Source organism: Rhincodon typus, chromosome 13 (assembly GCF_021869965.1).
Source record: "Rhincodon typus isolate 14 chromosome 13, sRhiTyp1.1, whole genome shotgun sequence".
NCBI lineage: Eukaryota > Metazoa > Chordata > Chondrichthyes > Orectolobiformes > Rhincodontidae > Rhincodon > Rhincodon typus.
In genome coordinates, this window is record NC_063344.1 from 65,582,422 (window position 1) to 65,609,659 (window position 27,238).

The window sequence follows — 27,238 nt, forward strand, 5'->3', positions numbered from 1 at the left end:
TACACAAACTACTGAGGTACTGAGGACTATTACACAAACTACTGAGGCTCTTTCCCTTCCTTCATCAATGCTACCCTCCAAGTCATTACTGACTTGATTACCATCAAAGTGCCCATTTCTAATCAAAAGTAAAGTTGTGACTTGGTTTGCGTATTCACCAGAAAGGAGCTGTTCATTGTGAACAAACTGTCTTTAACTGAATGGCCAAAGTTTAAGTCTTACTCTTCTTAAGTATCCACATATACACACAGACAGACATAAAGACATGAATTTTACGGGTGGGGTGAACAGCAGCGATAATATAATTTGATAGTGCAATCTGGATTACAAGTTTTGATGAGTTGCTTTAGTTTGATGTCTTTCAGTTTCCTTGGATCTTGTTTTGGCACTTTACTGGTGACACAGGGTGTTCACACTGGTGTTCAGACTTTCAGTCAGTGGTTGAGAATTGATCCTTTCGAGAGTCTTGATGGGCTCTTTCCCTTCATTCAACAAAGTTATGCAAAAACAGCAGTCACAGGTAGAGATGGTGAGAATAATTAGCAGGAGCCAGCTTCGCTGGTGAAACTCGAGGTGGAGAGAGACAGCTATATCTTGATGCTTTTCCTTCAGAGGTTACATTGTCTCTGGTAACACACACAAAACTTCACTACCTGGCCAGGGGTCAATACAGAAGCTGTTGTTAGATTGAGTTCTTGTCCACCCAGACAGAATGAACAATGGAAAGGGTAACCAAACGAGAGTCATGATGCAAAATCCCCCTGAACACAAAGAACTGGAGACAATTTTTCTGGCTTTTCTGCCCCCCAGTAGTAGCTCTTTGTGTGCCTGTTCACTCAATTTCCTTTGCAAGCTGCAGGAATCTCCAGTAAACATGACATTTCAAAATGGTAACTGTTCTCTTTCCACAGTTCCCTTGATTGAACGGCCGAATCACCGTGGATCCCATGCATCTTAATCTTCTGGATGAGCCTACCATTAGGGACCTTGTTGAAAGCCTTACTAAAATCCATGTAGATAACATCCACTGCTCTACCTTCATTAATCACCTTGGTCACTACCTGGAAAAATTCAATCAAGTTAGTGAGACATGCCCTGCACAAAGTCATGCTGACTGTCCCTAATTAGGCCATGCTTTTCCAAATGTGCATAAATCCTATCCCTAAGAATTATCTCCAATCACTTCCCAACCACCAATGTGAGACTCACTGGTCTGTAGTTCCTGGATTATCCCTATTTCCCTTCTTGAACAGAGGAACAACATTGGCTACTCGCCAGACCTATGGGACCTCTCCAATGGCTAACAAGGACACAAAGATCTTGGTCAAGGCCCCAGCTATCTCCTCTCTTGCCTCTCTCAATAACCTGGGGTAGATAACATCAGGCCCTGGGGACTTATCCACCTCAATGCTCTTCAAGACACCACTTCTTTCTTGATCTCAAAATTCCCTAGCATATTAGCATACTCCACACAAATCTCACTATCCTCCATATCCTTTGCCTGGGTGAATACCAAAGTGAAGTACTCATTTAGTATCTTATCCACATTCTCTGTTCCCTCCTTTATCTTTGAGTGGTCCTACCTTCTCCCTAGTTATCCTGTTGTTTTTCATGTATCTATAGAATGACTTGGGATTCTCTTTAACCCTACTTGGCAAGGTCATTTCATGGCCCCTTCTTGTTCTCCTAATTCCCTTCTTGAGTATTTTCCTGCTTTCCTTATATTCCTCACAGGCCCTATCCGATTTTTGCTTCCTAAACCTGACATATTAGAGAAAGATAGGATATTAGAAAGTCACAAACTGATCCTTCTTTGCACAGAAGACAGTGTACCTATGGAACTCTCCACAAAGTAACTGAGGTGAATAATGTAAAGGCATAAGACAGAGGACTTAGGCGAAGGAATAAGTCACTCAGCACTGGTCCACCAGTCAATAAGATAATGGTTAATCTGGTTGTGGTCTCAACTTCACTTTCCTGTCCACCCATTAAACCTGGTCTATCAAAAATCTGTCCAACTCCAGCCTTGGATAAACTTACTGATCCAGTCACCACTGATTTCTGCAGAAGAGAATTCTCAGTCTAATAACTTCCTGAGAGAAAGTAGGAACAGAGAGAAAGTAGGAACAGATGGGCAGGAGTAGTTACATTTCAGGGGGAGCCACCAAAGTGCCTGGAGGAGTATGGAATTAAAGGATATGGTGATCGAGTGAGACAAATTAGCTGTGGGAGGAACATAAACAGCAGCACAATTGGGCTGAATGGGCTATCTCTGGAGGGTAACATTCTGTGTAGATTACTACTGTTCCTAAATGTTGACCAACAGAAGTACGAAGCATGGAGGGACAAATCATCCTGAAAGACTCCTGTCTGTTTTTCCCACATTAATTTACATTGAACTGGAAAAGTCACATTGTGAACCTGAAGTAGACAAAGACTAATGAGACACACATTCCTAACCTGATAATTAACAACGAAAATTAGTCGCCACAATTGGAAGAACAATAAAAAAGGCAAAGGGAGGGATGCTGGAAAGGATCTAGAGTCAGTTGGATCTGAACAGAGAAGAGGCAAGTTAGGTTAACCCACACATATTACATTACAACAACACATCTAACACATTCGCACAATGCTGCTGGCAAGAAAGGTGCTTGTTTATATAGCACCTTTCAGATGGTCCAAAATATTTCAAGATACAATGATCAGATGAACTGTTTTTAGTGATTTTTGTTGAAGTATAAATGTTACCTGTGAATCACTTGACTTCACAAGGAGTGAGGATAGGGTTGGGTAAGCAGGAGTCATCTCAGTAAGTCACTCCAGGACCAGGCTAGAATCCCACACTCAGGGTCAAAGGTGACACTATAGAGTTTCCATGAGTGATAGTGGAATGGCTAAAACCTCAAGGATCAAGTGCTGATTACAGATAGAGGATCATTTGGGAAGTGGACTTGTGTTGCTTTTAATCACACATGAGGAAGACAACAGGAAATCCACCTCCTGGATTAGTTTAACCTGGTTATATTTTCATTGCCAGTTAAAATTGAAAATGGGAGGCAACTACATGTTACTCAAAAGGCAAGTGAAGGACATGAAGGCATAGAGGAATGATTGATTGATTGTCACATGTGCGGAGATACAGTGAAGAGTGTTGTTTTGCGTGTTATACAGGCAGATTGTATCATATAAGTGCATGAGGGTAGCAGAACAGAATGCAGAAATACGTTGTTACAGCCACAGAGAACGAGCAGAGAGAGGGATCAGAATTAGCACTTAAGAGGTCTGTTCAAAAGAAGGGAAGAAGCAGTTCTTGAATCTGTTCCTATGTATTCAAACTTTTATATCTTCTGCCTGACAGAACAAGATGGAAGAGAGTATGACTGGGGTGGGAGAAGTCTTTGATTATGTTGGTTCCTTTCCTGAGGCAGTGGGAAGCACAGATGGAGTCAGTGGATGGAAGGCTGGTTTGTGGGATGGACTGGGCTGTGTTCACAACTCTCTGTAGTTTCTTGCTGTCTTGGGAAGACCAGTTGCCATACCACACCGTGGTGCTTCCAGATGCTTTCTATGGTGCATCTATAAAAATTGGTAACAGTCTTTATTCACGTGCTGATTTTCCTTAGCCTCCTGAGGAAGCAGAGGGCCTGCCTTTAGGCAGATCCCCCATACAAATATTGGTGAGGAAATCAAGGTGAGTAGTCAGTTTCAGGGCTGTGGATTTCTATGAGTCTTTCAAGGTATGGACTTCCTTCTGAAGGATAGTCAGAGCCCAGATTTAATGTTTCGTCTGAGAGACAGCACCTCTGACAGTGCAGCATTGTCTCAGTGGTGCTTTGACTTGGTCGCTAGATCAGGCCGCTTGGGGGGGAGGTGGGGGATGTGTGTGTGTGTGTGTGTGTGTGTGTGTGGAGGATTTGAACTCATGGCCTTCCAATCCAGACACAGGACTGATACCAGTGAGCCACAACTGAGACATGGGCAGCTGTGAAAGCTACGGCAGGATGATGGGTGAATGAGACTGAATGAATTCTGAGGCCCTGTAATAAGTGAAGGGACGTCTGTGAAGATGTACCTGATAATATTTGTAGTATGCAAAATCCACAGCTGTTCCTACAGCTTGGTTTTCCTGGGATTTAAGAGTGATGGGCATCAAAATATTGGCATTGGCTTCGAGTAACTTGACGACCTGGAAAATAAAAAAAAATGCACTCATTTTCTCTCGACTTTTTCAGCCTTCCCCCATGAGCAACTTGAGGATCCAAGTGGTGATGGGAGTTGCGCACTGTCTCCAATCTGATAGGTGACCACAGCTTTACTGAGCTGTGCCGATTGAGATCGGCAAATTGCACAACCATAGTGTTACAATGGAACATTACAGAATCTTAGCGATATCACAATGTGACGTTGATCATAGAATCGTAGAATCCCTACAGTGTGGAAACAGGCCCTTCGGCCCAACAAGTCCACACCAACCCTCAGGGCATCCCACCCAGACCCATCTCCCTATAACCTAATATGCACATCCCTAGACACTATGGGCAATTTTCCACAGCCAATCCACCCTAACCTGCACATCTTTGGGCTGTGGGAGGAAACCGGAGCACCCAGAGGAAACCCACGCAGACACGGGGAGAATGTGCAAACTCCACACAGACAGTTGCCCGAGGGTGGAACTGAACGCGGGTCCCTGGCGCTGTGAAGCAGCAGTGCTAACCACTGAGCCACCGTGCTGGCCATTGTATAACCTTAAACAATATTACAGTGTGACATTACAATACCTTAAACAATATTACAGTGTGACATTACAATACCTTAAACAATGATATCACGGTGTGACATTGTGTGACCTTACAACATGTGTCACAAATATAAGATTTCACAAGACTATATATGTTTAATTGCATTAACATCCTGAATAGGGACATGCCCCCATTTTTAAAAGGCATCCAAGCATCAGTACTGGGCTGTAAATGGTCCTGTGCAGGTTATGTTGAGTGTCATGAGAAGCACAGAGCATTCCTCCTTGGTTACTCAAAAGGAAATGGATGAAACCAGCTGCAACAGGGTATTGTACCTCATTTCATGCACCGAAAACAGGACTAAGCCATTCAGCCCTTTGACCCTGTTCCATTATTCATTAGGATCATGGCTGATTGGATATTCCTTATATCCACTTTGCTGCCCTTTCTCTCTAACCTTTGATTCCCTGACAGATCGAGAATCTATCTCAGGCTTAAATACACACAAGGACTCTGCCCTCACAGCGATCTGTGGCAAAGTGGTCCAAAGACTCACAACCCTCAGAGAGAAGAAATTCCTCCTTGTTCAGTTTAATTTGGCATCCCTTTATACTGAGACTATGGCTTCTGGTCCTACCCTCTCCCATGAGGAGAAACATCTTCTTGGCATTTAGCCTGTCAAACCCCTTAAGAATCCTATATCTTTCAAAAAAAAACCCCTTCCTGCTCCTCTGATGCTGCTTGGCCTGCTGTGTTCATCCAGCTCTACACCTCGTTATCTCCCATCTCCAGTGAGTTTAGAATCTAGTTGAGAGTCCCAACTTGTTTAACCTTTGATCATAAGACCATCCATTCCAGGGAGCATCCTAGTGAACCATCTCTGACTGGCTCCAATGAAATAATATCGGTCTTTAAATAAAGGGACCAAAACTGCTTACTGTACTCCAGACGTAGTCTCACTAGCACCTTGTAAAGTTACAATAAGACTTCCCTCCTCTTATACTCCAAACCCCTTGAAATAAGGACCGACACTCCACTAGCCCTCCTGATTCCCTGCTGCACCTGTGTGCTAGCTTTCTATGTTTCATGCACAAGTCCATGTTGTAGCTTTCTGCACTGTTTCTCCATTTAAATAATATTCTGTTCTTTTGTTCCCCCTTCCAAAATGAACAACTTTGCATTTTCCCACATTACACTTCATTTGCCAACATTTTGACCACTTACTTAACCTCAAACAGGGTGCACCCCTCTCACAACTTGCCTTTCCACCTATGTTTGTGTCGTCTGCAAAATAGGCTGCAGCACATTCACTTCCTCCTCTGAGTCATTGTTATTGTAAAACATTTGTCTCCTATTGTATAAATTGCTGTGATTGTAGTGCAGCATTTTTCCTGATGTGCACAAAGCAAATGGGCAGCACATCCCTCTTTTAAGCTCTGTGTCACCAAGGGAGTGTTCGATGCCAACTCTGAGGCAGGAGATAAATTGTACCCACTGGAATGGAACCAGTGCACCTCCTCTTCCTGCAGGGGTGGGGGCCTTGGTTTCACGTGCTGACTTTCCACAGGATGAGTGCAGCTACACAATGTGCATGAGTCGAAGGATCGCAGCACATAGGATCATGCGACATAGCTGTGAGGAGGATGCAGAGATGCTTCAGCGTGATTTGGACAAGTTGAGTGAGAGGGCAGATGAAGTGTAACTTGGAATAATTGTGAGGTTATCCACATTGGTAGCAATAACAAGGAGGTAGTTTGCTTTCTGAATGGAGGTAGATTAGGAAAGGGGAGGCAGTTGCAATGATACCTGGGTGTCCTTGAGCACCAGTTGCTAAAAGTTAGCATGCAGGTGCAGCAGCTGGTGGAGAAGGCAAATGGGTTGCTGGTCTTCGTTGTGAGAGGATTCAGGAGCAGGGATGTCTTACTGCAATTACACAGGGCTTTGGTGAACTATAATATGAGTGTTGTGTGCAGTTTTGGCCTGTTTATCTGGGAAAGAATAATATGGCTATGGATGGAGTGTAACAAAGGCTTCCCAGACTGATGTTTGGAGACAGACTGGATTGGTTGGGATTAAATTCAGTGGCATTCCGAAGAATAAGGTGGGGGCTGTGGATCTCATAGAATCCTAAAAAATTCTAGCAAGACTAAACTAGGTAAAGTAGGAGGGATATTCCCATTGACTGGGGAGCCCAGACCCAGGGTCACAGTAGAAGTATGCAGGGTAGGCCATTTATGAGTGAGATGAGGAGAAATTTCTTCACTCATTAGTGGGTGAGCCTGTGGTACTTTATGCTGCAGAAAATGGTTGAGGCCAAAACAATGAATGTTTTCAAGGAGTTAGATAAAGTTCCTGGAGTCATAGAGTCATACAGCACGGAAACAGACCCCAACCAGTCCATGCCGAGCATAATCCCAAACTAAACTAGTCCCACTTGCCTGTGTTTGGCCAATATCTCCCCAAACCTTTCTTATTCATGTACTTATCCAAATGTCTTTTAAACTTTGTAACTGTACTTGTATCCACAACTTCCTCTGGAAGTTCATTCCACATATAAACCACACTGTGAAAAAAAGTTGCCCTTCATGTCTTTCTTCTCTCACCTTCCATGCTCCCTAGTCTTGAAACACCCCACCCTACAGAAAGGCACCTGCCATTCACCTTATCTATACCCCTCATGATTTTATAATATTTTATAAGGTCACCCATCAACCTCCTACGCTCCAGTGAAGAAAGTCCCAGCCTCTCGTTATAACTCATCCCTCCATTCCCGGCAATCTCCTTGTAAATCTTTTCTGAACCCTCTCCATCTTAATAATATCCTTCCTATAACAGGGTGACAAGAACCAGACACAGTATTCCAGAAGCGGCCTCATCACTGTCCTGTACAACCTCAACATGACGTCCCAACTCCTATACTCAAAGGTGTGAGCAATGAAGGCAAGTGTACTAAATGCCTTCTTAACCACCCATGTTACATGTGATACAAACACCAAAGAATTATGTAACTGAACCCCTAGGTCTCTGTCCTACAACATGACCCAGGACCCCATTCTTAATTGTATAAGTACTGCCCTTGTTTGTTTAACCAAAATACAAAATCTCACATTTATCCAAACCAAACTCCATCTCCTCAGCCTATTGACCCAATTGATCAAGATCTCTTTGTAATCTTGGATAACCTTCTACACTGTCCACTACACCACCAATCTTGGTGTCATCTGCAAATGTACTAACTAAGCCTCCTATATTCTCATCCAAATCATGTATATGAATGATAAACCTCAGCTGGTCACAGACCTCCAGTCCAAAAAACAATCCTGCCCAATCACTCTCTGTCTTCTGCTGTTAAGCTTATTTCATGTCCATTTGGCAAGCTCACCCTGAATCCCATGTGATCCAGCTTTATTAATTAATCTACCATGAAGAAACTTGTCAAAGGAATTACTAAAATCCAAGTAAACAATGTCTACCGCTCTGCCCTCATCAATGTTCTTGGTCACTAATTGGATCAAAGGAGATCAGGAGAAAGTAGGAACATGGTACTGAGTTGGCTGAAGAGCAATGATCATATTGAATGGAGATAGCAGGCTTGAAGGGCCGAATGGCCTACCCCGCTCCTATTTTCTATATTTCTACAATCTTGGCCTGATCTATCATTCTTCAGGCATTTCCGACTGACGACCATTGAGTGGACCAGTGAGCCCTTAAACCTGCTAGGAATTACTGAGGCGTGGGGCTGGGGTTATTGTGGAGATGGTGGCAAACGGGGAATGTCACTGAAATAGTTTTCCAGAAGCTCAGGTTGTTGCCCTGGGACGTGGGGTCAAATCCCATCACAAGAGCTGCTGGAGTTAACTTGAAGCAAGCCAATAAAATCTGGGATTGAAAGCTAGTCTCAGTGATGATGACATGACCATGAATTGTTGTAAGAATCTAACCAATTCACAAATGTCCTTTATCGAGGGAATCTGTTGTCCCTCACTGGTTTATCCTACATGTGACTCCAGATCCACCGGGTCAGCGGGTCATACAGCATGGAAACAGACCCGGTCCGACTTGACCAGTTTGACCAGATTTCCAAACTGAACTAGTCCTATTTGCCTGCATTTGGCCCATATCTATCTAAATCTTTCTTATTCATGTCCCTGCCCAAATGTCTTTTAAATGCTGTAACTGTACCCGCCTCCACCGTTTCCTCTAGCACCTCATTCCATACATGTACCATCCTAGGTGTGGAAAAGGTTGCCACCCCTCAGGTCCTGGGCAGCTTGGTGGCTTTGGGGTTAGCACTGCTGCCTCACAGCGCCAGGGACCCAGATTCGATTTCAGCTTCAGACGACTGTGTGGAGTTTGCACATTCTCCCCGTGTCTGCGTGGGTTTCCTTCAGGTGCTCTGGTTTCCTCCCACAGTCCAAAGATGTGCAAGTTAGGGTGGATTAGGCATGGCTTACAGGGATAGGGCAGGGGTGGGTCTGGATGGGATGCTCTTTGATGGGCTGAATGGCCTGCTTCCGCACTGTAGGGATTCTTTTGACAGTGTCCTCGAAATGATTGATTCCTAATATCCCTCAGAAATGGCCCCAGCACACTGCACAAGGGTGATTAGGCTTGGGCAATTGGTCTTGCCCATATCCTGTGAAATAATACATTTTAGAATAATCCTAAGCTGCAGAGTGTCCACCTTTCAACCTGCAATGGGGTGTCCTACAGCACAGCACCCAGCAATGTTCCCCAGCCAGCCTGGAGCACCCCATTTCTCTGACACTTACCAATGCTTGTCTGCCTGCCAGGGTCCTCTTGTGCTCGTACCTAGTGTTCACGGCAGTGCACAGCGCACTCCCCAGTCCATGAGTCAGCGGCAGGTTCGGATCAGCTCCATGAGCCAGCAGCTCATCCACTGCCTGTGTACAGATGGAGGACAGGGAGAGGTCAAAGGTCACTGAAAGCTGTGTAGCTGAGCCCCTCCACCTGACCATGAAATCGGATTAGAGAGATGCTACAGGAAAGGGGGAAACGTGGTGACTCTGGGCTAACCCCAAGCAGGGGCCTCTACAGGGGCTGGATAAGAGGGCAGGGGGAGACTGCAACTTCAAGATCCCTTGTGAATTGGGAATGCTGCCTTAGGAAGGACTCAAAATGAAACAGCCTGGAGTAGACTGAATAAATCTTCAGCTTCCAAATTCCACAAGCAACTAATATCACTCAATCAGATTGGGATCTTGCTATGCACAAATCAGCTGGAAAGGCAATGCACATTGAGCAGTATGTGCAGGAGCACAAGGACGTTCAAAGTGCATTGAACGGACTTCTATGGGAAGCTTGCAATAGTGCTTGAACTTGAAGCACTCAATTTGGTGAAGTATAGGATTCAGAATTCTGAGTGAAAAACATTTGCTACGAACCACTTGGGAAAATGCACTGATATTCAAACCCTTCTACTCTAGGTAATTGCAAAAGTTAAAAATTTAAACAAACTGCTCAAGCTCCCCAATTTATCTGCGTGATGGACCCAGATGAACAGAAAGCACTGACCAGATTTCTGTACCGCACAGGAATTAGTACTTATTACAAATAAAATTAATTCTCACCATAGGCAAACAAATCAACCTATAAATGTGGAGCTGGAAAAGCACAGCCAGTCAGACAGCATCCGAGGAGCGGGAAAGTCAATGTTTTGGTCCACATTTATTGACTCTAGCTTCCACAGTTTGCAGATCTTGCTGTCTCCAAATCAACTCATAACTCAATTTGATTAAAAAAACTCACACTCCTTTCTTAAATCTCTAATGTTCACTTTCTTTAAAATTCATGGGATGTGGATGTCGCTGGCTGGGCCCAGCATTTATTGCCCGTCCCTAATTGTCCCTTCAGAAGGTGGTGGTGAGCTGCCATTGTGAACCATTGCAGTCCATCTGCCGCAGGTAGAACCACAATGCTGTTGGTGGGGGGGCACAGTTCCAAGATTTTGACCCAGCAACACTGAAAGAAAGGTAACATATATTTCCAAATCATGATGGTGAGAGTTAGTGTAAACACTCTCCGCAGTTCATCTTGCAGATAGTACACACTGCTGCTACTGAGCGTCAGTGGTGGAGGGAGTGGATGTTTGTGGATGTGGTGCCAATCAAGTGGCCTGCTTTGTCCTGGATGGTATCAAGCTTCTTGAGTGTTGTTGGGGCTGCACTCATCCAGGCAAGTGGGGAGTATTCGATCATGCTCCTGACTTGTGCCTTATAGATGATGGACAGGCTTTAGAGAGTCAGGAGGTGAGTTACTTGTCAGTGTATTCCTAGCCTCTGACTTGGTCTTGTAGCCACTGTGTTTATTTGGTGAGTCCAGTTGAGTTTTTGGTCAATAATAACCCCCAGGATATCGATATTGGGGGATTCAGTGATGGTAACATCATTGAACGTCAAGGGGTGGTGGTTAGATTGTCCCTTATTGGTGATGGTCATAGCCTGGCATTTGTGTGGCGCGAATGTCACTTGCCACTTGTCAGCCCAAGCCTGGATATTGTCCAGATCTTGTTGCATGTGAACACGGACTGCTTCAGTATCTGAGGAGTCACGAATGGTGCTCAACATGATGCAATCATCAATGGTCATCCCCACTTCTGACCTTAATGATGGAGGGAAGATTACTGATGAAGCAGCTGAAGATGGTTGGGCCTAGGACACTACCCTGAAGAATTCCTGCAGAGATGTCCTGGAGCTGAGATGATTGGCCTCCAACAACCACGACCATTGTGCTACGTGTCAGGTATGTCTCCAACCAGCGGAGAGTTTGCCTCCTGATGCTCATTGATTCCAGTTTTGCTAGGGTTCATTGATGCCACACTTGGTTGAATGCATCATTGATGTCGGGGGCTGTCACTCTCACCTCACCTCTGGAATTCAGCTCTTTTGTCCATGTTTGGGCCGAGGCTGTAATGAGGTCAGGAGCTGAGTGGCCCTGGCAGGACCCAAACTGGGCGTCACTGAGCAGGTTATTATTGTGTAAAGAAAACTTTAATGACATTTTCATCACCTCACTGATGATCAGGAGTAGACTGATAGGGCAGTAATTGGCAGGATTGGGTGTGCCTTGGCTTTTTGTGTACAGTATGTACTTAGTAGTTGTCAACTTTATCAGATAGATCCCAGTGCTGGTACTGGTACAGCTTCACTAGGAGAATGGCTAGTTCTTGGGCACAGTCTTCAGTGCTAGAGTTGGAGTGTTATCAGGGTAAATGGGCTTTTCAGAATGCAGTTTGATGTTGACATCTTGGATTGATTCAGGGCTTTGGAAATCCAGGCCAACATCCAGGACTGGACCTCTGGGCAGGATCTGCTAGATTGGGTCCACTAGTCTTAAGCTTATGCAATTAAACTGGATGTTGTGCATTGGGACCCTGGGGTAATCTCGTGATGATGTCACAGAGCCACGCCTCACTGTGTCTAAATAAAGCAGTGTGGATGGAGTTACTTAAATTGATAGAGTGAGCAGAGAGATGCATATGTAAAGATTAGCCCTTACCTAATGTAACTACGCGATCTTTTAGTCTTTTATAATTAGGATTGAAATTTATAGTAATATTTAGTCCAAAGATATAAAGAGCTGTGTTACTATGCAGTCTAAACCTGAAGGCATTGCTTTCTCCTTGACCAGTCTGACTCCAACATGAATGCCTCGTGGCATCAAACCACACAGTGAAGGACTGACAATCCAAAGCTATGAGTTTGAATCCATTGTGGAGAGTGATCAAATCATTTGAACTGAATGGTAAAGGAAGGTCTGGATTTGTATAAGATCCAAGCAGATTGCCAATCTCCTCCAGGGAACAGCAGCTGTTGGACTGGCCTCCATTTTAAATCCAGTTGCAGGCCACATAGCTGACTCCCTGATGTATTCAGCGTTCTGGGAAGTGGGCAGTGATGGTCAGAGATGTAACGGGGGGGGGTTGCGAGCGGATCACAGATTGGGGAACAGAGGGAACAGTAGGCCGGGAGGGAGGGGAAATGGTCAGATCAGGGGATGGGTGTTTTTAAGATGGGAGGGTAGCAGGGTTAATGTTGGTTTAGGGCAAATCCAGACCGAAAAAGAGCTTGAACTTTGAGACTGGCAGAAGGACGAGGCTAGACTGGTGGGGTGAAGAATATTGATGGATGGATGAATTAATGCTGAACAGAGGAAGCTATCTCCTCAGACCGGGTCTGGTGATGGAGCTGATTGGATTTGATGGAGAGGTAACAGTGGATAGCAAGTGCCATTCTTTGACAGCGCATTTTGTTTTAATTGTATCCCATCAAACTTGCATACTGAAAGTATCAAATCAGTTGAAATCTCGTTTCTCATAGAACATTACTTTGCAGAAGAAGACTACACAGTCCATTATCCCTGGGTCAGCTCTTTGAATCTATGGGCAGGTTTCTCTGCCTGTCTCACTTTCCTGTTATAAATTTGGCTCCTCTGCTGCCATTCTTTTCGATTATGGGTAAGTTTGTAAATTTTCAATTTTACAATAACCCCTGGTATTTATTCGATGGCTCTTTGTGTATCCTAATTCACATTTAACTGCATCTTTTCCTATCAGTACAGAAGGGAGTGCAGGCACAAGTGGGGAATAGCACTCCAGTATATACGGTGCACTTGCACCATCATGTGGCAAATCTTGGTATTGCAGGAATCTGACAGCAACATTAAAACCAGCTGGATATATATAAAATATTATAACAAGCTGGATGAACACAGCAGGCCAGGCTGCATGAGAGGAGCAGGCCACGTCCATCCTATTATGCCCGAGGATTTTCCAAAGAAATTCACCAACACTTTAAATAGGGCAAAGGCCACCTTCCAAGATGATAAATCTCAGTTCATTCCCTTCTCCCTGCCTTCCATTTCTAAATGTTGGAACTTTCACAGCCCCTCCTCCGTGCTGGCTCTAAGATGTCAAGGGTCATCCTCCATTGAACAGGTCAGTCTCCCTCACCACGAGGTCAACTTCACCCTCTCCTTCTCCCTCCAATAAGTCAACCTTCTCCTGAAAATTGGCAAACCACTGCGCGAACCCAAGAGGAAAAGACAAATGAAGAGGAGAGAGCACTTCCCATTCTTGTCCCAAGTGGTCACATTTAGGTGCCACAGATTTGGTGGTCTTGGTAAATTCTTTAACTTGGATTTCCTTACACTGAGCCCAATCTAGTCCTTGCTCGATGGACATAGACATGTTTTGCACAGAATCTCTGCAGGACATGGATTGTGGATATTGGTGCGTTGTGGGACATAGGTGGAGATGGAGACGAACAGTTTCAAAGTGTTTAAAGGAAACACCTACCAGGTCGTTTCCACTGGCGATTGCCAACGAAAGGGGTGAGTGACCACTCCACAAGAAATTGGGATTGGCTTTGTGTTGCAGCAGCAGGCGGACTATCTGGTGAGCATACTGAAATGACACATGATGTCCATCATCAATAAACACTCAGCTCTCAGGATCAAACCACTGCAACACACAGCCTCCAGATCCAGCTCAACCCACACGGACACCCTCCCACTCTCTCTCACACACACCCTTACACACCCTCACACACACCCTCACACACTTACCCCCACACACACACACACCCTCACACACACACATACATCCAACCACTCTCTCTCACACCCTTACACACACACACACCCTCACACACACACACCCTCACACACACACACTCTCACACACCCACCCACACACACGCATACAGCCAACCATTCTCTCTCTCACACACACACCCTCACACACACACACACACTCTCACACACACACACCCTCACACACACCCTCACACACATTCATCCAACCACACACCCTCACACACTCACCCTCACACACTCACCCTCACACACACTCACCCTCACACACACACACACCCCCTTACACACACACACATTCATCCAACCACTCTCTCTCACTCACACAGCCAACCACTCTCTCTCACACACACACACACACACACACACACAATGTCTCTCTCACACATGCGCGCGCACGCGCGTGCACACACACACACACACAGACTCCCACTCGCTTTCACACACACAAACACACACACACAGAGACACATACACATGCGCCCACACCCACTCTCTCTCACAAACACACACCCACCCAATGTCTCTCTCTCACACATGCACATACACGCGCACACACGCGCACACACGCGCACACACACACATACACCACAACCAGACACTCCCACACAACCAGACACCCCCACATTTATGGGACTGCAGTTCTGCTGGGTCTTCCTGAATCCACTGCATCCAGTTCCCATATCCATGGAGCTGAGAATGTTCCACCCACTGGCCATCACAGAAGGCAGCCACATTGGGTCCGATCTATGTGAATACAGACCCACAGCGACATGCTTGACTTTGACTGAACTCTGAAATGGCCGAGGAAGCCTCTCGGTTCTCAGACCATTAGGGTTAGGCAATAAATGCTGGTCTTGCCATCAACGCCCATTTATGAGAGAGAAGGCATTCATCCTGAAGGCAGCACAACACCCCTCTTTCAGTCACAGGTTGGAATGGAGTGTTCACACTGAGTCTGTGTACCCTATGGAACTCTGCCTCCAAAGGTAGGGGTTAGTAATCTCGAACGACAGCACTGAAGAACAGTTCGCTCGATGTTGATATTGGTGGATGTCAGGTTCTGTTGCCCGCCCACTCATCCAGCACCCAAAACAGCCATTATCCCCAGTGGAGCAACACTGAAATCAATATTTACCTTACCCAGCAGAAGGCAGCACAAGACACCATTATATTTTCCTACCTTGTAGTTATCTTCACGCTGGCAAGCTAAATGCAGTGGGGTTCGTCCATCTTCAAGAGGAACGATGTCAGTGGGGGTGTAGTAATGTGGTGGCACTCCCAACAAATTGGGGGTCCTCAGGACCATGCCTGTAGGCTCCTCCACCTTGGCATCCTGCTAGAGAGACAACTCGTGATTGTGTGTCGCTCAGAGGGAGCATTTCAAAAACACAGCCTGGCCGATGGCTTCCAGCAGGTACGGGGAGGGTGGGAGGTGGGTGTTGTTGTGGGGGGTGTCTTTCAGCTCTCCCTAAACCCTATCCCAGAGTCTGTCCTATCAGACTGCAGGCTTCCAATCAGTGTTTTTCCTTTTGAAAGACACTAGTCGAGTCATGGCCTCACTCGCTTCCACTGGGGCTCGGTCTATGCCCAGCGGTTGGATCAGGGTGGAGTAGTATGCAAGGTGGTGGCCTACTGGCACCAGTACTGGGCTGGTAATCCCGAACCCCAGGCTAATGTTCTGGCAGCATGGGTTCAAATCTCAACCATGGCAGATGTTCAAACTTGAATCCCAAGAATAAACTGGGATTAAAGGCAAATACTAATGGTAAGCATTGTTGTAAAATCCCATCTGGTTCACTAATGCCCTTTAGGGAAGGAAACTGGTCCTTGTCTGGCCTACATGTGACTCCAGACACACAGCAACGTGGCTGACTCTTAATTGCCCTCTGGTCTACTACAGAAGGGCAATAAATAGGGAATATTCAAGGGGTGTTTTATTGGAAAGGGGTCTTGGCCTTCTCAATGCTGCCAAAAGCATCATTGTCTCTGGAAGCTACACTTCCTGTTCCAAAGTGTAGATGCTATTTCTGGGTTGGAATGATAGCAGGACAGGCAAAGGTGGATGAGCTACACAAATAGATTTTGTGGCCAATAGCTTTATCTGCCCAATTTGCTTTTAATTCATAGAATCCCTGCAGTGTGGAGGCAGGCCATTCGGCCCAATGAGTCCACACTGACCCACTGAAGAGCATCCCACCCAGACGCAGCTCCCGACCCTGTCCCTGTTACCCTGCATTTCCCATGGCTAATCCACTCTAGCCTGCACATCACTGGGCACTACAGGCAATTTAGCATGGCTGATCCATCTCAACTGCACATCTTTGGACTGTGGGAGGAAACCGGAGCACACCCATGCAGACACAGGGAGAATGTGTTAAACTCTACACAGACAATCGCCCGAGGGTAGAATTGAACCCAGGTCCCTGGTGCTGTGAGGCAGCAGTGCTAACCACTGAGCCACTGTAACGCCCCAGCACAGAGTTCCCAGTTTCATAAAAAAAAAACACCCTTGATGTTTCGTACCCTCCCAAGAGATGAGGAACTGTCCAGACTCTGAAATATGTGGGTAGGCCTCAGGGGCATTTACTGGGCCTCCCCTGAAGTTCTGTCTCATTCCTCAGATAACAGGCAGTGGAGTTAATGTCTACCTTACATGGGAGGTTCAGGGAGTTGCTCACGACATGTATGCGGGACATACATGTTAAAATGGCATACCACGTCAGCTTCATAGGTCACATTGTCATCGTATGCTCCTTCGTCAGGGTTCGCAGCAGCATTGAGCAGCAGCTCTGTCATCAACACTCCTTGCTTGCCAGGGATCATCACAGAGACGTGGAGTGGGGTCAGTCCTTCCATTTCCTTTATCTGCAAGAAAATAGCCAAAGCCACAGTCATGGTGTTCACCTGCACTGGTTTCTGATGTGATCAGGCATGCTGTGTTTGCCCCTATTATTGATACCTACCCAGTCAGATACAGGAAGCTGGGAGTGGGTGGTGGGCATGGGGTGGGGGGAGAGTGGCACCTTCCAGAGGTGATGCCAGTGCCCACTGGAGCCATCTAGATGCCCGAGACTATTCAGAAGAGGTTCTCTTCCCTGGGAGATCGTGGGAGATGCATCTTGTTACCTGGTGAAGGTGTGAGCTGTGTGGGGAATGCAAAGAGGCTGCTCAGGGATTTGGACAGGCTGCATGAATGGGCAAGAATATGTCAGATGGAATATAATGTGGATAGGTATGAGGAAACCCTATAGTAGGGGGAATTGAGGTACAAAGCGTTTCTTAAATGCGAAGAAATTGTGAAGAGTTGATGTCCGAACTGTCTCCTTGTTCATAGTGATTGAAAACCAGCATGCAGTTACAGCAAACAATTAAGAAGCAATTATGTTGGCATTTATCACCAGATGCATTGAGTACAGGAGCAAAGAGCTCTTGCTTCAGGTGTATTGAACACAGGTTAGACCCCCCCTGGAATACGGTGTGCAGTTCTGGTCCCCTTGCCTAAAGAATGATACATTGCCAGAAATGGAGTGAAGCAAGAGGTTCACCAGACCATTTCCTGGGATGGTGGAACTGTCCTATGAGGAGAGATGGGGAAGACTTTTTTTTAATTCATTTTGTGGGATGTGGGCGTCGCTGGCTGGCCAGCATTTCTTGCCCATCCCTCGTTGCCCTTCAGAAGGTGGTGGTGAGCTGGCCCATACGTCCTGCTGCTTAGAAGAAAGAGAGGTGATTGCGTGGCAAAATTCTCAAAGGGATTGACAGAGTACATGCAGAAAGGGTGTTTCCCCTTGACGTGAGGGTCTAGAACCAGGGCTCACAGTATCAGAATAAAAGGCAATCCATGTTGGAGTGAGATGAAAAAGCATTCCTTCACTCAGAGGCTGGTGAATCTTTGCATTTCTCTACCCTGGGGGATCTGGAAACTCATTCATTGAGTACACTCCACACAGAAATCAGTAGATTTCTAGTCACTAACGACTTTGAGGGATATGGAGATAGCATGGGGATATGCCATTGAGATGGATAATCAGCATTATTTAGTATGGCAAAGCAGCATGGAAGGGCTGAATGGCCTACTCCTGTCAGAATGTTCCTACATTCCTATTCATCCTGCTTTAGATTAGGAACTGGGTGAAGTGGGACTTGTAAGATGTTAGTAACAACATGATAATGCCCAATAAAACTGACAAGCCCCTTGGGTGAGGAATCCTTACTCAAACAAAAGGAAGATAAAGGAAGAAAAGAGTGAGATGGGGTCTTGTGGGTTTTAAATTTCGCTCCCATCCCGCCATCCAATTCCAGGCTTCAATCACCGAGCTTGGTGGAGATTTAATGTTTCAACGAAGATCTGTATCAATAAAAATTGACAAGGATGAAATGATGCTCTCTTTTGACATCACGGCACAATTCATTGCTATCATCATGACAGTAGCAAAGCAGACACGGGCCACATTACGAGACATTCCAAAAACACAGATCTCCAATGAAGCCATCAGCAAGGACAATACGCTGAAATTACTAGACCTATGCCTTACCACACGCTTTGTCTTCAACGGCCAGGTATATGAACAAATGAATGGGACACACATGGGTTCACCCATCTCAGGCCTCATTGCGGAAGCCGTTACGCAAAGACTTGAACGCACAGCCCTCCACCAGATCCAGCCTAAACTATGGGTCAGGTACGTGGACAATACTTTCGTGATCATTAAAAGACAGCATAAGAGATAACAAGGTGTAGAGCTGGATGAACACAGCAGGCCAAGCAGCATCAGAGGAGCAGGAAGGCTGACGTTTCGGGTCTGGACCCTTCTTCAGAAATGGGAGAGGGGAAAAGGGTTCTGAAATAAATAGGCAGAGAGGGGGAGGCGGATAGAAGATGGATAAAGGAGAAGATAGGTGGAGAGGAGACACACAGGTCAAAGAGGCGGGGATGGAGTCAGTAAAGGTGAGTGTAGGTGGGGAGGTAGGGAGGAGATAGGTCAGTCCAGGGAGGACGGACAGGACAAGGGGGCGGGATGAGGTTAGTAGGTAGGAGATGGGGGTGGGGCTTGAGGTGGGAGGAGGGAATAGGTGGGAGGAAGGACAGGTTAGGGAGGCGGGGATGAGCTGGGCTGGTTTTGGGATGCGGTAGGGGAAGGGGAGATTTTGAAGCTTGTGAAGTCCACATTGATGCCATTGGGCTGCAGGGTTCCCAAGCGGAATATGAGTTGCTGTTCCTGCAACCTTCGGGTGGCATCGTTGTGGCACTGCAGCAGGCCCAGGATGGACATGTCGTCTGCTGAATGGGAGAGGGAGTTGAAATGGTTCGCAACTGCGAGGTGCAGTTGTTTATTGCGAACGGAGTGTAGGTGTTCTGCAAAACGGTCCCCAAGCCTCCGCTTGGTTTCCCCGATGTAGAGGAGGCCACAACGGGAACAGCAGATGCAGCATACCACATTAGCAGATGTGCAGGTGAACATCTGCTTGATGTGGAAAGTCTTCTTGGGGCCTGGGATGGGGGTGAGGGAGGAGGTGTGGGGGCAGGTGTAGCACTTCCTGCGGTTGCAGGGAAAAGTGCCGGGTGTGGTGGGGCTGGAGGGGAGTGTGGAGCAGACAAGGGAGTCATGGAGAGATTGGTCCCTCCGGAAAGCAGATAAGGGTGGGAAGGGAAAAATGTCTTTGGTGGTGGGGTCGGATTGCAGATGGCGGAAGTGTCGGAGGATGATGCGTTGGATCTGGATGTTGGTGGGGTGGTACGTGAGGACGAGGGGGATTCTGTTTTGGTTGTTATTGCGCGGAGGGGTTGTGAGGGATGAGTTGCGGGAGATGTGGGAGACACGGTTGAGGGTGTTCTCGACCACTGAGGGGGGGAAGTTACGGTCCTTGAAAAACGAGGACATCTGAGATGTTTGGGAGTGGAATGCCTCATCCTAGGAGCAGATGCGGCGGAGGCGAAGGAATTGGGAATAGGGGATGGCATTTTTGCAGGAAGGTGGGTGGGAGGAGATGTATTCTAGGTAGCTGTGGGAGTCGGTGGGCTTGAAATGGATATCGGTTTCCAGGTGGTTGCCGGAGATGGAGACAGAGAGGTCCAGGAAGGAGAGAGAGGTATCAGAGATGGTCCAGGTGAACTTCAGGTTGGGGTAGAAGGTGTTGGTGAAGCAGATGAACTGTTCGTGCTCCTCGTGGGAGCACGAGGCGGCGCCGATACAATCATCAATGAAACGGAGGAAGAGGTGGGGTTTAGGGCCGGTGTAGGTATGGAAGAGGGATTGTTCCACGTAACCTAAAAAGAGGCAGGCATAGCTTGGGCCCATGTGGGTACCCATGGCCACCCCCTTTGTCTGTAGGAAGTGGGAGGAATTGAAAGAGAAGTTGTTGAGGGTGAGGATGAGTTCAGCTATGTGGATGAGGGTGTCAGTGGAGGGGGACTGATCGGGCCTGCGGGACACGAAGAAGCGGAGGGCCTTTAGGCCATTTGTATGGGGAATGCAGGTGCATAGGAACTGGACGTCCATGGTAAAGATGAGGTGTTGGGGACGAGGGAATTGGAAGTTCTGGAGGAGGTGGAGAGCATGAGTGGTGTCACGGACGTAGGTAGGGAGTTCCTGGACCAAGGGGGAGAAAATGGAGTTGAGATAGTTGGAGATAAGTTCGGTGGGGCAGGAGCAGGCGGAGACAATGGGTCGACCAGGGCAGTCAGGTTTGTGGATTTTGGGAAGGAGATAGAAGCGGGTGGTGCAGGGTTGGGGAACGATGAGGTTGGAAGCTGTGGGTGGGAGGTCACCTGAAGTGATGATGAAACCGTCCACAACCTCATCACTTCAGGTGACCTCCCACCCATCCGCTTAGCCGAACTCGTCCTCACCCTCAACAACTTCTCTTTCAATTCCTCCCACTTCCTACAGACAAAGCGGGTGGCCATAGGTACCCGCATGGGCCCAAGCTATGCCTGCCTCTTTTTAGGTTACGTGGAACAATCCCTCTTCCGTAACTACACTGGCCCTATCCCCCACCTCTTCCTCCGTTACATTGATGACTTTATCGGCGCTGCCTCGTGCTCCCACGAGGAGCTCGAACAGTTCATCCACTTTACCAACACCTTCCACCCCAACCTTAAGTTTACCTGGACCATCTCTGATACCTCTCTTTCCTTCCTGGACCTCTCTGTCTCCATCTCCGGCAACCACCTAGAAACCGATATTCATTTCAAGCCCACTGACTCCCACAGCTACCTAGAAATTACTCCTCCCACCTTCCTGCAAAAATGCCATCCCCTATTCCCAATTCCTTCACCTCCGCCGCATCTGCTCCCAGGATGAGGCATTCCACTCCCAAACATCTCAGACGTCCTCGTTTTTCAAGGACCGCAACCTCCCCCCCCTCAGTGGTCGAGAATGTCCTCGACCGTGTCTCCCGCATTTCCCGCAACTCATCCCTTACACCCCATCCCCGCAATAACAACCAAAACAGAATCCCCCTCGTCCTCACGTACCAACTCACCAACCTCCAGATCCAACGCATCATCCTCCGACACTTCCGCCATCTGCAATCCCACCCCACCACCAAAGACATTTTTCCCTCCCCACCCTCATCTGCTTTCCGGAGGGACCACTCTCTCCGTGACTCCCTTGTCCGCTCCACACTCCCCTCCAGCCCCACCGCTCCATCCCCCCTGGACTGACCTATCTCCTCCCTACCGCCTCACCTACACCCACCTTTACTGGCTCCATCCCCGCCTCTTTGACCAGTCTGTCTCCTCTCCACCTATCTTCTCCTCTATCCATCTTCTATTCGCCTCCCCCCTCTCCCTATTTATTTCAGAACCTCCTTCCCCTCCCCCATTTCTGAAGAAGGGTCTAGGCCCAAAATGTCAGCCTTCCTGCTCCTGTGATGCTGCTTGGCCTGCTGTGTTCATCCAGCTCTACACCTTGTTATCTCAGATTCTCCAGCATCTGCAGCTCCTACTATCTCTGAAACAATTTATTAATAGCATATTCACTGGGATTAAGTTCACCAGGGAAGAAGAGAACAACAATCAACTCCCATTTCTAGACGTAATAGTGCAACAAACGAACAACGGTGAATTCCTTACCAGCGTATACAGAAAGACTACAAACACGGACCAAATCCTGAATTATATCAGTAACCACCCCAGCGTCCACAATGCTGAAATAGACCCCATCTGCACACCACTATGGAACAAAACAAGAAACAGAACTACACACTATGACAGACCGGACCATATAAATTCAGAACGGAACATAACAACAGTGCTTCAGTGAAGGTTACACAGCACAGAAGATGTTACCTAGAAGGGGGAAATGAAATGTTTGCACGAAAACCAGTCAGCTCGACGAACCAATGTACTGCTCCTATGTGGAGATGCTAAGTGTGGCATGAATAATTTCCCAGGTATGAAGTATTGGTACCATCTCTCATTGATGTTCGATGGCATGGCCATTCCTGAATTCCCAGCTATCAATGCCACTGAGCAGAATCTGATCTGGTCCAGCCACCTATGGCTATCAGGCCAAATTAGAGGTTAGGAATCCTGCAGTGAGTAGCTCACCTCCTGACTCCCCAACATCTCTCCACCATCTCCTACCCCCAAGTCAGGAATGTGATGGAATGCTCCCCACTTGCCTGGTTGGAAGCAGCTCCAACAACACTCAAGATGTTTGACACCATCCAGTACGAAACAGCCTGCTAGACTCCTACCACCCATTCATCTTCAACATTCATTCCCTCCTCCACTAATGTACAATGGGCAGTGGTGTATAAATCTTATACACGATGCAGTGCAGTAACTTGTCAAGGCTTTTTAGACATCACCTTCCAAACCCAAGACCACTTCCATCTCGAAAGGCAAGGGCTGCAGATACATGGGAATACCAGCCCCTGCAAATTCCCCTCCAAGGCACTCACCACCCTGACTTGAAAATACATCGCTGTTCTTTCACTTGGTTTAAAATCTTGAAACTCCCTCCCTAATGGAATTATGCATCAACATACTGTAACGGACTACAGCAGTTTAAGACTTTACCACCTTCTCAAGGGCAATTAGGGACGGGGGGCAATAAATGCCAGCAACACCCACATCCCAAGATTGAGTGAAAAACAAAGCACTCATAGACATTTCTTTTCTCTGTTTTAAGGAATCTTTTTAACCCTTTCATAGGATGTGGGCATCACCGGCTGGGCCAGCATTTCCTATCCATTTATCTTGACTCACGTTCACCGCCCCTTCCTCACTGACTCAACCCCTCCCCCCATCACTGACTTACCCTCTCATCCCCCACCACACCAATGCATGCCCCTCCATCCTGACTCACCCCAGTCTCAATGACTATCTCCGCTCACTCAGGATCACCCTCTTCACCCTCACCAACATCTGCCCCTTGGCTTCAGTCAATGAGTCTACAATCACACCCTTCTCTGTACAAACACCAGGGGGTTGCAAACAGTGTCCATGCCAATCAACAGACATATTATGGTCACCTTCACTGACTTTCTGTCAATGCCTTGCCTTCTATTACCTGGCTTGTCCAAACCATTGAAGTGATGATTTGTCCTTCATCATCAAAGTTGCAACTCAGTATATCCTCTCCTCACCTTCTCTCAGGCTCTGCATTAAGTGATTTCTCATCCTCAATAATTTTAAACTCAATTCCCTCTGACCCCTGTATTCTCTTATTCAATGCTTTTGGATTCCAAATCTCTGCCTCAGCATAAGCATGAACAGCCACTCTTGAACTCATCATCTCCTGTACATCTCCATTTCCTTGGTCCTGATTGCTAACAAACCCATCTCTTAGCTGCTTCCAGTATAGAAGGTTTCATATTGCTGAAAATAAACCCACATGTTTTGTTAAAGCTTTTTGTCTTGCACTCGTTAGAATCATTTACAAGAAAGACCAAAGCAAAGCAGCATTTAAACCTGAAGAGAGGACAGATTGGTTGGCAAGTGTACTCTGATTGGTAGAGGTATTCCCATTGGGAATACATCAGTTAATGATGACTAGCAGTTAACAGCCAAGCACATCCATTTCTCTGTTCAAAATAATCAAGGTACTGTCTATACTTAACCAGTCTGTACTTGCAAAACCCACAACACAGTGTCCAACATTATATGTGATTTAGCAATTGGACAGCATTTGCTGGATAGTCGAGAGTGCGTGAAGAATTATGATGACAAATAATTCAGAATTGTCAGTTGGGCTCACAGTGTCGTGAATTCAAGAAGTGATATAAATTTATACACAATGCAAGAAAGAACACGAGTATTCACTGCACCCCTTTCAACTCAACACAACCATTCTCTAGTTCATTTATCATAGCAATGCCTTGACCAATCGGAGTCAAACCACTTGGATTAACAGTGACTATGTGCCAGAAGTATCATTTCCATTTCATTAATTCCTGATCCAGTTTTCAATGGCTTGTAAAACCCCATCTTTCCTGTATCACCTTTCCATATTAGTGTTGAAGATGTGGCACGGTGGCCCAGTGGTTAGCACTGCTGCCTCACAGTGTCAGGGACCCAGGTTCAATTCCAGCCTCAAGTGACTGTCTGTGTGGAGTTTGCACATTCTCACTGTGTCTGTGTGGGTTTCCTCCAGGTGCTCTGGTTTCCTCCCACAGTCCAAAGTTGTGCAGGCTAGGTGGATTGGCCATGCTAAATTACCCGTAGTATTCAGGGAGGTGTAGATTAGGTGGGTTATAGGGGGATGGGTCTGGGTGGGATGCTCTGAGGTTTGGTGTGGACTTGTTGGGCCAAAGGGATTCTATGAAAAAAAAAATTCCTGCCCTTTGACATCCTCTTGTCACCCCCACCCAGGGGCCCAAGCACGGCTTCTGCATAAAATTGTTCTTCTTTCAACTGAGTTTCCTGCACTCACTGTGGTCTGCTCCACACTGGTTGACCATTTCCACAATTCAGACCTCAAGCATGACCCTTAGTTTCCAGTTTTAATTTTCTGCCCTGCTCCCACTCTGGCATCTCTGTCCTCAACCTGCGACAGAAACTGCACTAAACCTTTAGACAATAGACTTCACAGTTTTCTGGTCTCCAAACCAAGTACAACCATTTCATAAACACTGCAGCCATTTTTCTTTCAGGAAAAGCAACTGTGGGTAATGATTCTGCGATTTCTATTCACAAGTCCTCTTTAATCAATCATATTTTGCATTGCACTCTTTTCATAGACTCCCTACAGTGTGAAAGCAGGCTATTGAGTCCACAGCGACCCTCAGAAGAGATCACCCCCAGGCCCACCGCCTATCCTATCTCTGTAACCCTGCATTACCCATGGTAACCCACCTAGCCCGCACATCCCTGGACACTATCGGCAATCCACTTAACGTGCACGTCTTTGGACTGTGGGAGGAAATCAGAGCACCCGGAGGAAACCCACGCAGACACGGGGAGAATGCGCAAACTTCACACAGACAGTCGCCCGAGGATGGAATCGAACCTGGGTCCCTGGTGCTGTCAGGCAGCAGTGTTAACCACTGAGCCACAATGCTGCCCGTTTTGTCATTTAAAACTTACCAATTTCTCAACGATCTCTTTATTAACTATTCTCAAAAGTCAATCTTTTGATCTGTATTCATAGAACATAGAACTGTACAGCACAGTATAGGCCTCTCGGCCCACAATGTCGTGCCGAACTTTTCCCTAAACCTAAGGTCTATCTAACTCCACCCCTACCTTATACTATCATCCACATGCCTATCTAATAGCCTCTTAAATGCCCCTAATAAGGCCAACTCCACTACCCTCTCCGGCAATGCATTCCATGCCCCGACCACTCTCTGAGTAAAGAACCTACCTCTGACGTCTCCCCTATATCTACCTCCACTCACTTTAAAACTATGCCCCCTCGTAATAGCTACCACCACCTTATGAAAAAGTCTTTGGCTGTCTACTCTATCTATACCTCTGATCATTTTGTACACCTAATTCAAGCTTTTTTTTCCCCTGAAGCGTATTTAGGCTGTTCAATACTGCTTAAATGTATCTTACTGTTGAGTTTCAAGATGTGATGAAAGATATTGCTAGCAACTGCACTTTGTTGTATCATATCAAAGTGGCTATCCCCTTCATTGTGCTGGTTTGTTGCTTTACCTGTGATTGAAGTCGGGTATTCGGATCTGCTTTGTGCTCCAGTAGCATTTTGACTGAGCTGAGATCCCCTGCCAACATGGCGAGAAAGAGTGCTGGTACTGGATTTATGGAAATGTTGGGATCCGCCCCTCTTTGGAGAAGCAGGATGATGATTTCCCTTCTGTTCTGGTGCCTGGGAATGGGAAACATTTGCAAAAAAATAAATTTGTGCCTTACTTCAATCCATATTTCCCTCTGTAAATCAAGGATTAACTATTTTTTAATGCAGAAGCACAGGGCCAAACTAGACAGGGTATTAATGCCATGCAGTAGCGGGGAAATGAAGCATTAATTTGATGCAGAGAGGTCAATATCATTAGTAATGGAACAGGAGCAAGTGTGAGGATAAGTCAGCCTTGACTCAGTGCTGAGCAACAGAGAAGGGAAGAGTTAAAGTTTGATTTGGGCTGATGAAAGGAACTTGCATATTGCAATCCCTATGATGAGTTAACAGATATAGGCCTGGGTGCGTGCTATAATAAAAAGAAGCCTTAACACGCTAGAGTAATTGAGGCTAAATAAAAAGTGATCCTGGGGTTGGACTGTGGATAGTGGACACTTGGAATGTGCTGATAACATTCCCTATGTGAGCCATTCAATACCGGGCATGTGAATGAAATTCTCAAGTGGAGCCTGCCCTGAATTTGAAGCTCTGTTTGCAATGGGGCTTACACCAGAAGGTGGAAGGTGGGGAACAGAAACTGGTGGAAAATCTATCGGGTGGTCTTTTGAC

The 27,238-nt window shown here is 46.6% G+C and overlaps 1 protein-coding gene across 1 annotated transcript in view; it reads right to left on the minus strand.

Annotated features, from left to right (window-relative positions):
* ankmy1 (ankyrin repeat and MYND domain containing 1) overlaps positions 1–27,238 on the minus strand; it is a 90,247-nt gene that overhangs the window by 32,416 nt on the left and 30,593 nt on the right. The window contains exons 7-12 of the mRNA XM_048604613.1: positions 26,467–26,638; positions 17,070–17,219; positions 15,535–15,687; positions 14,056–14,163; positions 9,512–9,643; positions 4,073–4,186 (exon numbers count right to left, since the gene is read on the minus strand). Of these exons, the coding sequence (XP_048460570.1) occupies positions 4,073–4,186; positions 9,512–9,643; positions 14,056–14,163; positions 15,535–15,687; positions 17,070–17,219; positions 26,467–26,638 (829 nt within the window). The remainder of the gene's footprint in view (positions 1–4,072; positions 4,187–9,511; positions 9,644–14,055; positions 14,164–15,534; positions 15,688–17,069; positions 17,220–26,466; positions 26,639–27,238) is intronic.